The sequence below is a fragment of the Triplophysa rosa genome, linkage group LG11 (genome assembly GCF_024868665.1).
Source record: "Triplophysa rosa linkage group LG11, Trosa_1v2, whole genome shotgun sequence".
Taxonomy (NCBI): Eukaryota; Metazoa; Chordata; class Actinopteri; order Cypriniformes; family Nemacheilidae; genus Triplophysa; species Triplophysa rosa.
Window position 1 is genome coordinate 17,074,013 of NC_079900.1, and position 13,854 is coordinate 17,087,866.

A 13,854-nucleotide genomic window follows, 5' to 3' on the forward strand; every position below is an offset into this window, starting at 1 on the left:
TGATGTTCTCCCAGCGGAGCCATCTCAACATTCCCAAATGTCATTTAGCATACAAATAACCGGAATGGGCTGGAGAAAAGGTAATTCACCTCAACTGCGACAACCCCACCCCATAGCTGCAATATCCCATTGTATGAAATGAAAACAAAGGAAACTGTTCTCTCTGTTGGACCATGGGCTGTTTAAAAGCTACAATACAAAAATACCCAGTTATTTAAGAGTTTGTCTACGTGTCTCTAAAGATCAGACAAAGTTGTAAATGGGTTGCTATGACAACAGCATCCTTAGCAACTTCATTGAAAGAGATCAATTACTGAATATGGTTACATCATAACAACTGGCGACGTTCTCATAGCCAGATTTTAAAAAATGCAACCCGCTCTTGTTTATGGCTGGTATGTGCTGGGCGCTTCCAGCGATGGGTCTATTGGCACGCAGCGAGCTATTAGAATAAGAATAGACGCCTGATGAGAGAGACCTACAGTAGAGCTTTAGAGTTTAATGGGCTCCGGGCAGCACAGAAACATGGCTCAGTTTTCAATGGCTGGCTCATTGTCCAGCTCAGCAAGGTAGTGGCAGGCCACAAAAGAGAAGGGTATAGGTTGAAGAGAACTCTTTCAGAGAGGCTGAGTGATCCAGAGCCTGATTCATCCACAAACAGCAGCGTCCTTGTCCGAGCTCCACTGTTCCAGCTCTATACAAAGAGAGCCAAGCGGCTCCTTTCCCATCGTTACACCTCCCACTTCTTCCTCAAACTGTAATCGGCCACAGAATGTTACTGCTGACAGGTTGCAGAGATCATTTGCTTCTGTTTCTTTTATGTAAATCGCTCATATGGTTTCAATGTTGCTCTAACACCTGTTATTTTAAGACATAAAAAAGCTGTTGATGGCTATAGACCTTAAAGGGGAAGTTCACTCAAAAATGAAAATTCTGTCATCATTTACTGATGCTCTTGTCATTTCAAATCTTCTTTTGTGTTCTGCAGAAGAAAAAAGTCATACAGGCACGATTTTTGGGTGAACTTTTACTTACAATCAAATTATATGAGCAACGTGAAATCTCCAGAGCCACGAAAAGCAACTTTTAAACAATTACATTTCCTTTTGGTTGGGTGCACCGCATGCATGATGTAATGCTACATTACATATTACCATACATTGGACATTTTTTGGTGTACTGTAGTTGAGGACAAGCCCGGACAAGCCAAGGGTGCAATTTGACCCCCTACCGCCAGAGAAAGACCCGTTAATCCATTGCTAAATTTCCCATAATCCATTGGACATGGTGGAAACAAAGCACAAGCGCCAGCAACTGCAGCAGTCACTGTAAAACTGTAATACTGCAACAAGTGAGAGTCAAACATCCCACAATTCTCAGAATAACAAAATGAAGTCATGGCATACGGGTATGTATCCGCTCAAAATAAATTTGAGAGCTAGCGAGAATGACGGCGAATCAAAGACTTGGATGAGGTCTGGGAAAACAAGGCATGTTTATTTGTTAAAGTCGTGGAAAAACAGAGGCGCAAACCCATGTCGTCCAAGTGCGTTTTCTCACTCATGTGTATTTTTTCCAAGGCTGTGTGAGAGACGAGCACAAAAGATTTTTAGGAGGGCAGCGTCAGAAGCCAATAGCTCTGTTTATTCTCTCAGCATGGCCGTGCTAGCATTGATAGGATTACAGGTCACACCAGAAGTGAGAGCCAGGGGACTCCGCAGCACCTCAGAAGCTGCATTGTGTTTCTCTGTTCGGGACACAATTTTCTCTGCAGGATTTGTAGCTGAAAAAGACAAATAAATAAAGAATCATATCTGGATACAGCATATAGATACTTTTCTCCATCAGCTGAAATAGATTTTAGCCAGATGGGATGAAAATAGTTTCATTGTGCACTGTAATGTTTGTCTGAATCCATCCACTGTGCCTGTGCTTTTAGGACTAATATCAAGGGACGTCGCTGTCTGGGATCTATCAGTTCATCCAAGAGCTTTGAAAAAGTGAGAGGAAAAGAAGAAAGACGACAGGGAACTGAAATGAATCAGGGGCTGAATTTAAATTTCAAGATCTTACAGCCTCACACTGGCTTTGGCATGACGGTTACATAAGTCAACTGAACATTTTACAGACTGGATGCCGTTAAAAATTTCAAACAGCAACTTTCTTGAGGACATTTTCTTTCCATCAGTTAAAGAAAGAGATGACTGTGCACTATGTAATGTATTCTGTATTAAAAAGTGTTGGTATTTGTTATGCTACAACGAAATGATAACCTCACAGTTTATTCCGCTGTTAAAGGGATAGTTCACAAAAAATATTAAAAAATAACAATTCTGTCACCATTCACGCGATTTTTGTGAAACACGAAAGAAGATATTTTTAGAAATGTTGCAATGCTTTTGTGTCAATAGTGGGAGTCAATGGGGGCCAATGTTGTTTGGTTACAAGGTTCTACATAAAATCTTCTTCGGTGTTGTGCAGAAGAAAAAAGTCATAAAGGTGTGACATGAGGGTGAGAAAATGACGAAATGTAGTTGCGTTACTACTTTTAGCTAGTTGCACTCTAACATTGGCTGCGTAATACGCCAACAGGAAAAAAAGACACATCACATCACCAAAAAAATGTACAACTGCCGACATATCAAATGAACACGAGACAACTCCAGATGAATGCAATACATCTAAATGCTTCATGATGTGGAATAATAAACAGGAGACTGTAGACTGATAGACAACGTCTAACCGACCGCGCGGGGCATGCACACAGATGCAGTGGAGATGCAGCTGTTGCAAATTTAACTTCCATCTTCAAAGAATCACTCAGATGGTTAGATGAAAAAATGAGGATGAAAGATGAAAAAATAAATATGGAATGGATGAGGGAAGGAAGTGCTCTTATTGACATGATGCCTTTTTACCACACTGAACATACCGCTCTCATTACCTTGAGTTTCTATGTTTAAGCTTGTGGTGCATTGTGGGTACTAAGATCAAAGCGAGTTCGTTTGCATCAAGAGAACTAGAGAAATTGAATAGTCAGATAAGACAACCCTATCCCCAAATACAGCTAACTTGCTAAAATTGCTTTGTTTACCCTGTGCAAACATTCAAATGCCAAAACAAACAGCTGCGCCAAGCCTGGAAACTGGCGGGAAAAGGACCAAGGCACAGACAGTCTCCTTTAGCCAGGAGACTGCCCACCACATGCAAAGAAATGCCGTACCTCTCCTTTATGCTTCACACATTAAAGTGACTCTATAAATAGTTTGGCGGAAATCATATCCATTCCTCTGCAAATCTCCCTCATTCGCCCTGAGAATGTGGATCCACTGCGGGATAGCGGGAATGGGGTTGCAGGGATGTCGCCTTTATTAACATGATCGTTGGGCATTCTTGTGGGGAAGTGGGTTGCGCTCGGATGGCGATTTCATTTAATTGGAATTCGGCGGTAACTTCTTCAGAGAGGGAGAGATCCGGGATGTGGTGTGGAGGGCAGACGGGGGTGATTTTTTTAGGGAATGAAAGAAAGGATGGAAGAAAAGAAACTTTTTTCTCCTTTTTGTTATCCGTCAGCAGAGGGAGGGGGGCAGGGGGTGTGACTGGCATGAATCTGGGATACAAGCGGAACTTTCACATTGTGTGGTTTAGTCCTGCTTTTTATTACACGGATTGTCTGAAGAGTCTGACAAGGAGCTCGACCAAAGAATTCCACCATCCCAGAGTAAAAAAGGCGCTGGTTCACAAAGAAATAGAGGCCAGGGGGAGTGTGACCCCTCTGCCTGGTTTCTTATGCTTGTTTTAACACAGTTTTTGTGGGCTGCATCAAAAGATGAACAAAAGAAGCTGTCTGTCTGTCTGTCTGTCAGCTCTGGAAAATTGAGCTCAACGTACAAATGTATGCAAGTAGGCTACTTTTATATACAACCCAACCACTCAATAATAATAAAGTATTAAGATAACTTATCCATTAAATTAGCATTAAAAGATAGCAAAAAAGGAAAGCATCTCATCTGTTTAGCCTGTATTAAAAATGTTACAGTGTCTGACCTGTGCATATGTTTTGCAGGATAGTGCTAGAATCAAGATCCAAAGCATTTAAGTCTGTCACCAGCAGTTGCCGAGCTGTCAGCTGGAACTCATGGCCAAGGTCGTGTACTTACTCCACAGGCTCTTCAATGCAGAAGAAGTGCCGTTTTAAAAGCAAGCAGTAGGGAGCATGTGGTTGTTTGAAGGCCTCACAAGGTCAGCCTACAGATTGATCGGAGGATGACGTCATTGTGAACCTAATTTGCACATGGACGTTGAGAAACGCCTGATATGTTATTTAGCATCAATGACCTGTTGACAGTAAAGACGCAGAGTGGCATTTCATTAAAAGATGCTGAGGTCAAACTTGATGCCAAAAGTTAAAGAAATGTGAAAGTAACTTTTAATTCTCTTTTAAACAATCGTCATGTGTTCTTTTCTTAATACAAAATATGTTTTTTTATTATTTGTTTTTAATTTTGGATGAAACCGCACATATGCGTACTGTATCTGTATGCATTACTACCTTGGCAAAGAACAAAAATAATGGAAAAAATGCGCAAAAATGATCATTTTGTTTTCATACAAACATAGTCTGCCTTTATTTGCACTAAATGTTGCGTAAAATACTACTAAACTAAAACACATAATTGAGTTTTTACTCAATCTCATATTACTTAATGATTGAAAGCTTGTCACCCCCCTCCGCTCTCTTAATTCAAGTATGCAAATAACAGTCCTTAGCCTACTCTGTTAAGCAGACTAATCTCTCAGTGTAGTTTCTTTTGTATGTTTACGCCTGCATGTCCCCTTCACCCTCCCCCTCTCTGTCCCTCGCCTGCTGTCCTTTAACGCGTCCTCCCTTTGACAGTCTCTCTGCGGTTCCCACAGCACAATAGCCACACACGCCCCACCTACTGGGCGTGGTCTGTGGGTGGGCAGTTTATAAAACCCCCTCTGCGCTACAATGAGCGGACTCTCATTGTTTCAGAGGAGCCGTACAGACGGATGACACTTACCGTTTTTCTTTAGTGTTTTAGGAGGGAGGTTTAGATGAATGCAGTGCACATACGACTAGAAAGAGTTTAATTTTAACATGTTGAAAACGTACAGCAGAAAAACGCTGCTCTCCATCGCGGGGGCGAGCGTCACCTGTCTGGCGCTGCTGTTGGTTGTAGCGCAGCATCAGCGGATTGAGGCGGACGGGATGCAGAACGAGAGTGAGATCGGACTGCGCTCGCTTCAGAGTCTGGGGGAACCGGAGGCCGATGATGGAGAGCAGGAGAGGAAGAAAGGATTCTCTGCTTACTTCTCTAAGCTGACCCGCAGCAGGAGGGATGCGGATAAGCCCGGCGAGGCATCCGGAGCGGCGACAGACGCGCCGCCTGCAGAAGACATCAGTGCCGACGACATCTTCATAGCAGTGAAAACTACAAAGAAGTTTCACCGCTCCAGACTGGATCTGCTGTTGGACACATGGATCTCGAGGAACCTGCAGCAGGTATGGCAGTTTAATTGTTACAATTGATGCACTTTGTTACAGCGCGTTACCAACAGGATGCAAATGGGGAGTTCTCGTATTATTTATTGACCGGATAAACAGCGTTGGTGTGAATCTTCTGTTTACATTTTAACACCACTGCTTTCTTAATGATATATTTATCTGTAAATTGCATTCTTTCCCATCGTTAAGTGTGCACGACAGTGCGCATAAATATACTTCATTTAAAATGCATAGCAGGCTAATACTAATTCAAGTGGATTAAAAGATTAAAAATCGCATGTAAAGGACACACGTTTCAATGCTGCCTGTAGAAATGGCTGCATTACTGACAGAGTGAAGCCCCCCCATCCATCCACCGCTGCCCCATTGTTTTGGGGGTGTCCCATGAACAAGCATGGGTCCAAGGATGCATCACAGTAGCAGCTTCAGAGCTGTCCCCCTCTAAGCACTAACAAAGCGTCTTTCTGAAGGGGAAAGCCTCGCCAGCCCCTCGTCTTCCATTCTCCATGGGAGCCTTGAGCGGAGGCTGGGTCAAGCTACCCAAGCTGTGGGAAAAGGGAGTCTTCCTTATGGAGATGCTGAAGGCACAAAGGACCGGCATCTATAGTCAGGGAAAGCTTTTCAGCGGCACGCCGAGTGGCTCTCGGTTTGAAAATACTGCTCTTGGAAAAAGGGCCTCTTTAGCAGCCCCGCACAAAAGCGCTTTCCCGACAGCGCAGGCAGTGTGCAGAGCAGTCAAAGTGATTTTATCCACCACCTAGAGAAGTCGCTCATACATTTTACACAAGTTTAGTTTGCCTTGGGGCTTTGTCACAATCAATTCTCTTTATACAAGTGGGGGTTTCGTGGCTGTCATTTGAATGTTGCTGACACAGTTTGAGTAGGATTACTTGTGCAAGCCTTGCATGAACATTTAAAGGGATAGGTTCCACCAAAGACAAACATTTTGTCATCATTTATTCTCCCTCATGTCATTCAAAACCTGTATATGACTCTTTCTTCCGTGTAACACAAAAGAAGATATTTTAAGAAATGTTTTAGTGGTCCTGTGTCCATACAATAGAAATCAATGGGGCCCCAAAGTTGTTAGGGTTAAAAATGTCATACAAGGTGAGTAAATGACTATTTTTGGGGCGAACTATCCCTTTAAAAATGTGACATTGGGGCTATTCAGCTAACCTGATTTAACAGCACAGATTTTAGTGGAGCAACATTAGGATTGTGCTCCTTACTTGGTTGCTTAGTACAAGAGATGATGGAAGTTAACCCACAGAAGAGAGAGTTAACAGCAGGGATTAATAGCAGCAGCTGGTAGCGAGCATTGGAGACATAAAAGACCAATGCAGCCCAGAACACAAGGGGGAGTTCCCGGTGAATGGGTACCAGGTGGCCGGGGCTTAAAAGAACAAAAGACGGCTCTATGCCAGCTATACAAAAAATGAAAATATTTCAACTTTCATCATGCAACACCTGAGTATGTTCAATTCCCAGTTATTGTCGTTTGAACGTACAGGGATTATCCTAAGGACTCCGGTGTGCCGTTTGGCCGCCTGCCACAATGGCTGGCACCAGACAAGTGTTCATGGGCCGGGCATTGAGGGATCACGAGAACTTTGTCACATATGTTGAGTGAGACGATGCGTGACTAGCGCTTGTGAGCGTGCTCATAGGGGTGAACCCGTGTAATGAACTCATCTTTGTGAACGTCTCACATGCTTCATGTGCCGCTTTGACATGTGATTAACAACTCACTGTCTAGGGCTGTTTACATGTCAACACCGAGAGTAGATCCAATCTGTGCTTGCTGTTGACACATATGGCAGCCTGTGACTCTTCTTACTGGGAAACTGTCTTTTCTTTGTTTAGAGTTAGTTAAGGTCAGCTGGAAGCTCCCGAACCTTTTCAACACGCTGGAATTATCAGAATTTTCTCAAACAGATGCTGGTATTAAAGATGTCTAAAGGCTAAAATACACTACAAGACTTTTGCTCAGAGTTTGCCCAGATTTTCAGTCTGCACTTGTTGCAGAAAGTCTGTGCCAGTCTGCAGATTTGATCAGTTAGTGTGTTTCTATCTGAAACTTTCAAAAAGTCTGCAAGTGTATGATGTCTAGTTAAAAAAAAATCTGTTCAGATTTTAAAAGTCTTGTAGTGTATTCCAGCCATTAAGCGTAGTCTTTACGGACTTGACTTGATGAGTCAGGTCTTTTGAATAGTCTGTAGTCTGATATGCTTCAGAATTGTTCGCGGTGCAGCGTCTGGCTTCCGCCGTTTCTCTGCCTGGAACAATGCAGCTTCCCCAGTGAGAGAAATTCACAACAATGAGAGAACAGCCTGTGCCGTGGCTGTGATATCCGGTGTCCTGTTACACAGAGCTCCCAAATGCCTTTCAGATCAACTTCTTTACTTCTTTCAATGTACCATGCATGACCAACATATTTAATTCAGTTTGAAACGCCTAAAAGATCCATTTTGTGGTTCATCTTTTTTTGTCTACATTTAGGCCACACTTTTTGAGCAAGGAGTGGATCTGTTATGGCATGACTTTGATATTTAGATTGGCACAGGTAGAGCTAACTGGGTTGAGTGGTGTTAAATAGAGGGAGTAACATTTTTTTGCTTCCTTCCTGGGTAGAGGGAGACAGACAGCTAGGCTCCACGCTCACCCTGCCCTATGCCAGACCTTCCTTTAGTTGGGTGGGAAGCCCTAATAAACCTCTGCCTGCTCATCGGCGCACACAATCCTATCCAAACCACCATCTTAGAGTGCAACGAAAATGCTGAAAATTTGTTTATTTTGAAAAAGTGAGCACAAATGAGCGTGACCCACCGGGTCATTCTGCCTCACAATACCTTTTCACCATTCAATAAAAGAGAAGCCAAGAAACAAAGCATGAGAGGCCTCTCTTTAGTTAACCACTGCAGCTGTATGCAAATTCAGGCAAGCATATTTGGAATTTATCCAGTGCTGGCTTTAACCCAGCCTCAAAACACTCATCATTGTCCTGTTGCAAAAGGATAGCCCAAGTAGATCTTTCTGGGCTAGGGGTGAATGGCCACACACACACATTGTAATACACAAATCAGCTCTGAGGTTTCTCTCCTCTGTCAGTGCCCGGCCTGTCTTTGGCAGCTGCCGGTGTGATTAGTCCTTCCTTTCAGCGCAACTCTGCGCAAACATCGCCAGCCTCTGATCCTTTACCAGCCCAACCGCCAGCCCTCCCCTAAACAAACATCGGCCTTGGGCCTTGGCCTCAGTGCGCCACGCTAAACATCTGCTCAGAGTTTGTTCTGTAAACCAATCAAACTTTATCTGGCATCGCTGAACGTTTAATTAGATGCGCCCGTGCTCGTGCTGGGATACGAAACGGCTAAAATCCACTGTTGAGATAAAAATCACAAAACAGTCAGGCAGCAACAGAATCATATAAAAAAAAGCTTGTTTGATAGCAAAGGCATGCGTGTTCAAGGACAGCAGGGCGTGGGCCGGACGGCCTGTTCAGACACGTGGCCGTGATAAGGCGGCGGGCGGCAGGTGCAGTCTCACCTGAGGTAGAAAGCAAACAGGTTAAAAGCAGTGCGTGGACGGGGCGGCCCTCCTTTTCATCAGTGTGTTTAAAGCGTGTGGCGTCTCTTTCTCAATGGTTCCTTTGAGCCCGGGCTGCCGCCTTGCACCTGCTCTGTCTTATCTTCCACAATGAGCCTCTAAATAACGCCCCCCCCCCCATCTATTTTGATCTTAACAAAACCCCAAGGGGTCAGACGTCAGTCTGACTACAGCTCCGGGGTAAATGTATATTCATCAGTTGAAGTATGTCTGGGGGGGGTTTGGAGAGAATGGGACCTGATGCTTCTTTTTTCTTTTGGAAGTTGCATCTTGAGGCATTTTGAACATTTCTAAAGTGGATAGATGGATGAGGAATGAGGTGGTGAGGGGCGATGGAACGAGGGCAGTTGTATGGGGGGGTGGAGTGTGGGGGTAAGTAGGGTAGCCTGCTCCCTGCTTTGTTCTGGGTCTGGGATGCTTCGGGGTGCGGAGCAGTTTCCATGGAGAGACTGACAACTAGAACAAGGGGCCTTTATTTTAGGGGGCATTGGGTTTGGCTTGTTTAACTTGCTAAGTTTTCCATGGCGTAAAACCCAGACAATGGTTTCTAATCAGGCCGCTTTGGGATAAATTATTCTCGCAAATTCCTGTTTCGTCTTTGGTCGGGTCGGGTGAAGTGATTCATGGATGAACTTGTGTGACTTGACTGGAAGAGATAGCTAACCGGGGTTTGCCTTTCTGTCTGCAGACATACATCTTCACGGATGGCGAAGACGAAGAACTGAAGAAGAAAATCGGTGAGTGCTGCTTCCTGTTGGGAAAGTCACATGGGTAGAAAGAAGCAAACATTCTGTCCATGATAGCTGCAAAGCTAATCCTCTCAAACAGCTTGTGCATAGTTTAGCATGTGGGCTCCTGACCTCACAGATAATAAAGGACATTACTCTACAAATACTTAAGTCTTTAACATAAATACTCACAAAGGATCTGTTCTCTTATCCACACAGGAAGTCACGCCATCAACACCAACTGTTCTGCGGCACACAGCCGTCAGGCTCTTTCCTGCAAGATGGCAGTCGAGTACGACAAGTTCATTGAGTCTGGCAAAAAGTAAGCATTGCATTATTATAGTGCTATATGTTACTTTAAAAAACATTTTAGTGTCAAAGCAAACGATTAGATGTTCTAACAATATTTTGATCTCCCCTTGAATTAGGTGGTTTTGTCATGTGGATGATGACAACTATGTGAACGTCAAGACCCTGGTGAAGTTGCTTTCTAACTATCCTCACACTCAGGACATGTACATTGGCAAACCCAGCCTGGACAGACCTATTGAAGCCACAGAAAGACTCGGTGACAACAAGATGGTAGGTTTTCAAAATGATCTCTACTTGTATAGTATTTTTGGTTGTGAGGTTGGTTGCAATGTTGAGAATAGAAACTAACGCTTTTGGTTCTCTTTTTCAGAGACCTGTGAACTTCTGGTTCGCTACGGGAGGGGCAGGCTTCTGTGTCAGCCGGGGTCTGGCTTTAAAGATGAGCCCATGGGCAAGGTACAGACACATCTCAACTCATGTTAACTTCTACAAACAGAATATTTTGAGATGCTAGTAGACTTAACTCGTTTTCTTGATTTTACAGTGGAGGCCATTTCATGAACACAGCCGAGAAGATCCGTCTCCCTGATGACTGTACCATTGGCTACATCATCGAGTCGGTTCTAGGTGTCCCTCTGACCCGAAGCAGCTTGTTCCACTCCCACCTGGAGAACCTTCAACAGGTGTCCAAATCAGAAGTACACAAACAGGTGAGAATCTTAGAAACCAGGCTTTCCAACACAATCTCTTATTTTACGATGTTAATTTGTATGAATTCGTACGATCTCAATCTAGTACAATTTGCTTTCGCGCCAGTGATGTTAGGTTTAAGGGCGGGGTTAGGGGTGGGGCTTCAATAAGCTTTTTTTCTAGTAATCGTACATTTTGGTACGATTCACAACGTACAAATTCATACGAATTAGCCACCTTGTTAAATAGTTACTTCCTGTGAGATCAGGTTGGGCTTTCAATTATCTTGTTCCTCTTAAGTACAGAATAGTTTTGTTAAAGTGTTTTATTTTCATTCAGATTACACTGAGTTATGGAATGTTTGAGAACAAGAGGAACATTATCAACATGAAAGGGGCTTTCTCTGTTGATGAGGACCCATCCAGGTAAGAAGCTTCCTCAATATTATACAAACTATCTTGTTTGGATGTCACTCGTACCCAAATCTCACAAACCTCTCCCTGCTTTCTCTTTCCTCCTCAGATTTAAGTCAGTTCACTGTCTGCTGTATCCAGACACTCCGTGGTGCCCTCCTCAGGTTGCCTATTAAGGTGACCGGCTCCTCTTCTGTATCCTCGTCCCTAATTGCCTCGGTATCTGAAAGGCATATGGGACCAGTGTGGTATTAGGCTGTGTGGCCGCTGCGTTTGCTCTGCAGTGGCACACGGCCTTTCGTGGTAATACTGAGCTGCTGTGCGGCCCACCTTAAACATTTTCTTCTCGCATGGTGCCTGAGCTTCCTGTCCAACCTTGACTCGACAGAGGAAGTCGGCTTTCAGCGCCAAGCTTCGCAGGCAATCAACTGTGCTTAATGTCAATACTATTGCTTGTATGCCATTTGCAATTCTCATAGAATGTATGTTGTTAGAATACTCCAACCTTTTGCCAGCTTTATGTGCTTAGTTTTAAATTCAAATTAGCAAATTAGTTTTGTACTTTTTCTTTTTTTCTCTCTCTCCAAATACGTTTCAGGATGATATGTTCCCTCAGGTTTAATTTGATGATATCTTTTGATGGTCTGCGTTTTAAAATGCTCAGATCATCGTAAGTGAAATGGGTGCTTTATTATTCAGTTCGACATTGTTAAGGACTCCGGACAAAATGAAAAAGATGAAGGTCCATTATTAGCATATTTTATTTCTTTAACGTCAGTGTTGTTATAATTATTATTGCTGTTTTTTTATGATGTGCTGGCAATAGGCAATTTTCCTAGTATGCGTTCAGGTTATCTTAATCTGTGGTGTATAAGGATTGAGCACTTTTCCCTCATTTTCTCATTTTTAAATGTATGATGATAAGATCTTAAAGCTGTGTGAAAATGCCCCAAATCTTTAGATGTTTATATTATTTAATGCCAGTGCTAAATGCACTGTTGGCAGACAGATATCAGATTTTTGGCATCGTTTATTTTTTTATTTAGCTTTGTTCAGAAATACTTAAGTTGCACAGCTTGGTTTGAAAACTGTTTGTTGCTTATGTAAAGTGTCTCTCTTAGCAAAAGCTTACTGGTGTTCACTCAGATTGTCAACACAAAGTTATGTACATTGTTAAACCAGATGGCAGCTAAAGTCCAAGACGTGTTTATTGCATGATCCAAATTCTCAGATCCCTCGTGCACAGTGGGGTCTGGCCTAGAGCCACGGTTTTCCTCATTCTTTCAGAAGTTTGGCTGACATTCGGACATCGCTATGCCTGCTATACAAAACACATTAACTGAGAGCTTTACATGAGCAACTGCAGTGATCCTAACAGAGTTTCTCTGTCTCTGTGGAAATGACCCATATTGGGTGAGTCTGTATATTTTAGGTTAAAGCAGTATTTATGTACTGTGACATTTAAAACAATTCAATTTGTACATAAATGTTTAGATATATGCGAATTTGGTCACTTATGGATCAGACGTAGTTCTGATATTTCTCGTATTTTTTCTGTAATGCTCGGAATTTGCTATTGGCTGTAATTTATATTCCAGTATCTGGATTCTTTGACTGTTCAAATGATTTCCTCTCAGGGGTCACAGTCCTGATATTGTTACCATGGGATGCCTTGGTAAAGGCTTTTAAATAAAGAAGCATATATGCCAAGAAAATTGACTGCATTTTCATTTCTCTCAGCTGACACATTTGTGGATTGTATTGGGGGAGGGATATTCTTTTTCTAGGGCGCGCACGATTGGATAAATATCTGTAGTTTAAGATGAGTCAAACATTTCAAGTCTATTTTCTTACACAAGGAATGCATATCTGCTAATAGTTTACATTTGTCAGCTATGAAGGGTACAATATAGCTTATCTAAAAAGCTAATAGATGACAAGACCCATTATTTGACTTCATGGGGTCTAAAAACATCTAAAACCAAACAACGAAAATGACATGCCTACTATAGCACAGCATAGACGACTAACATCAATCATGTAGGGTAAAATCATTTCCAGACCACGCAGGTTCAGAGGCCAGTGTACTTGTACTCTGTCAAAACTGTTGTGAACTGTTGCTGAAGCATGCAAACAAAACAAACGCAGCCCCTTGTGGTTACAAATGCTGGCATTGACCCGTTGCACATCGCTTGCTGAATTAATGAAACACACTTAAAAGTTTAGTCTCACTCACATGTAATTTATTATTCTACAACAATGGCCATGGGAAAGAACATACCCTCACAACCGGCCCTTTCAACACTCTATAAATCTAAGATAAATAAATCTGCATGGACACGGCTGTATGCACTGCCTGGTTTTACACACTTTTTAAACCACAAAAAACGTAATACTTACTATAATGATGTTAATGCATTAGGCATTGTGAACTAACAAAAAAAAAACAGTTAATAATAATTCAGATGAATATAAATGTATTTCTATTATAGGCTACTATATATTTATAAATGTTTCATATTTTATTATTTATATTTACCAATAATTTAAATCATACATTAATGTTAATTAATTT

The 13,854-nt window shown here is 42.5% G+C and overlaps 1 protein-coding gene across 1 annotated transcript; it reads left to right on the forward strand.

Annotated features, from left to right (window-relative positions):
• The first annotated feature begins 4,976 nt into the window (after positions 1-4,976).
• On the forward strand, positions 4,977-12,988 carry lfng (LFNG O-fucosylpeptide 3-beta-N-acetylglucosaminyltransferase). Its single transcript, XM_057346723.1, has 8 exons — positions 4,977-5,527; positions 9,825-9,873; positions 10,084-10,186; positions 10,293-10,446; positions 10,547-10,632; positions 10,721-10,886; positions 11,206-11,291; positions 11,389-12,988. Exons 1-8 carry the CDS (start codon positions 5,123-5,125, stop codon positions 11,453-11,455), a joined length of 1,116 nt encoding a protein of 371 aa, XP_057202706.1. The 5' UTR covers positions 4,977-5,122; the 3' UTR covers positions 11,456-12,988.
• The last annotated feature ends 866 nt before the right edge of the window (positions 12,989-13,854 follow it).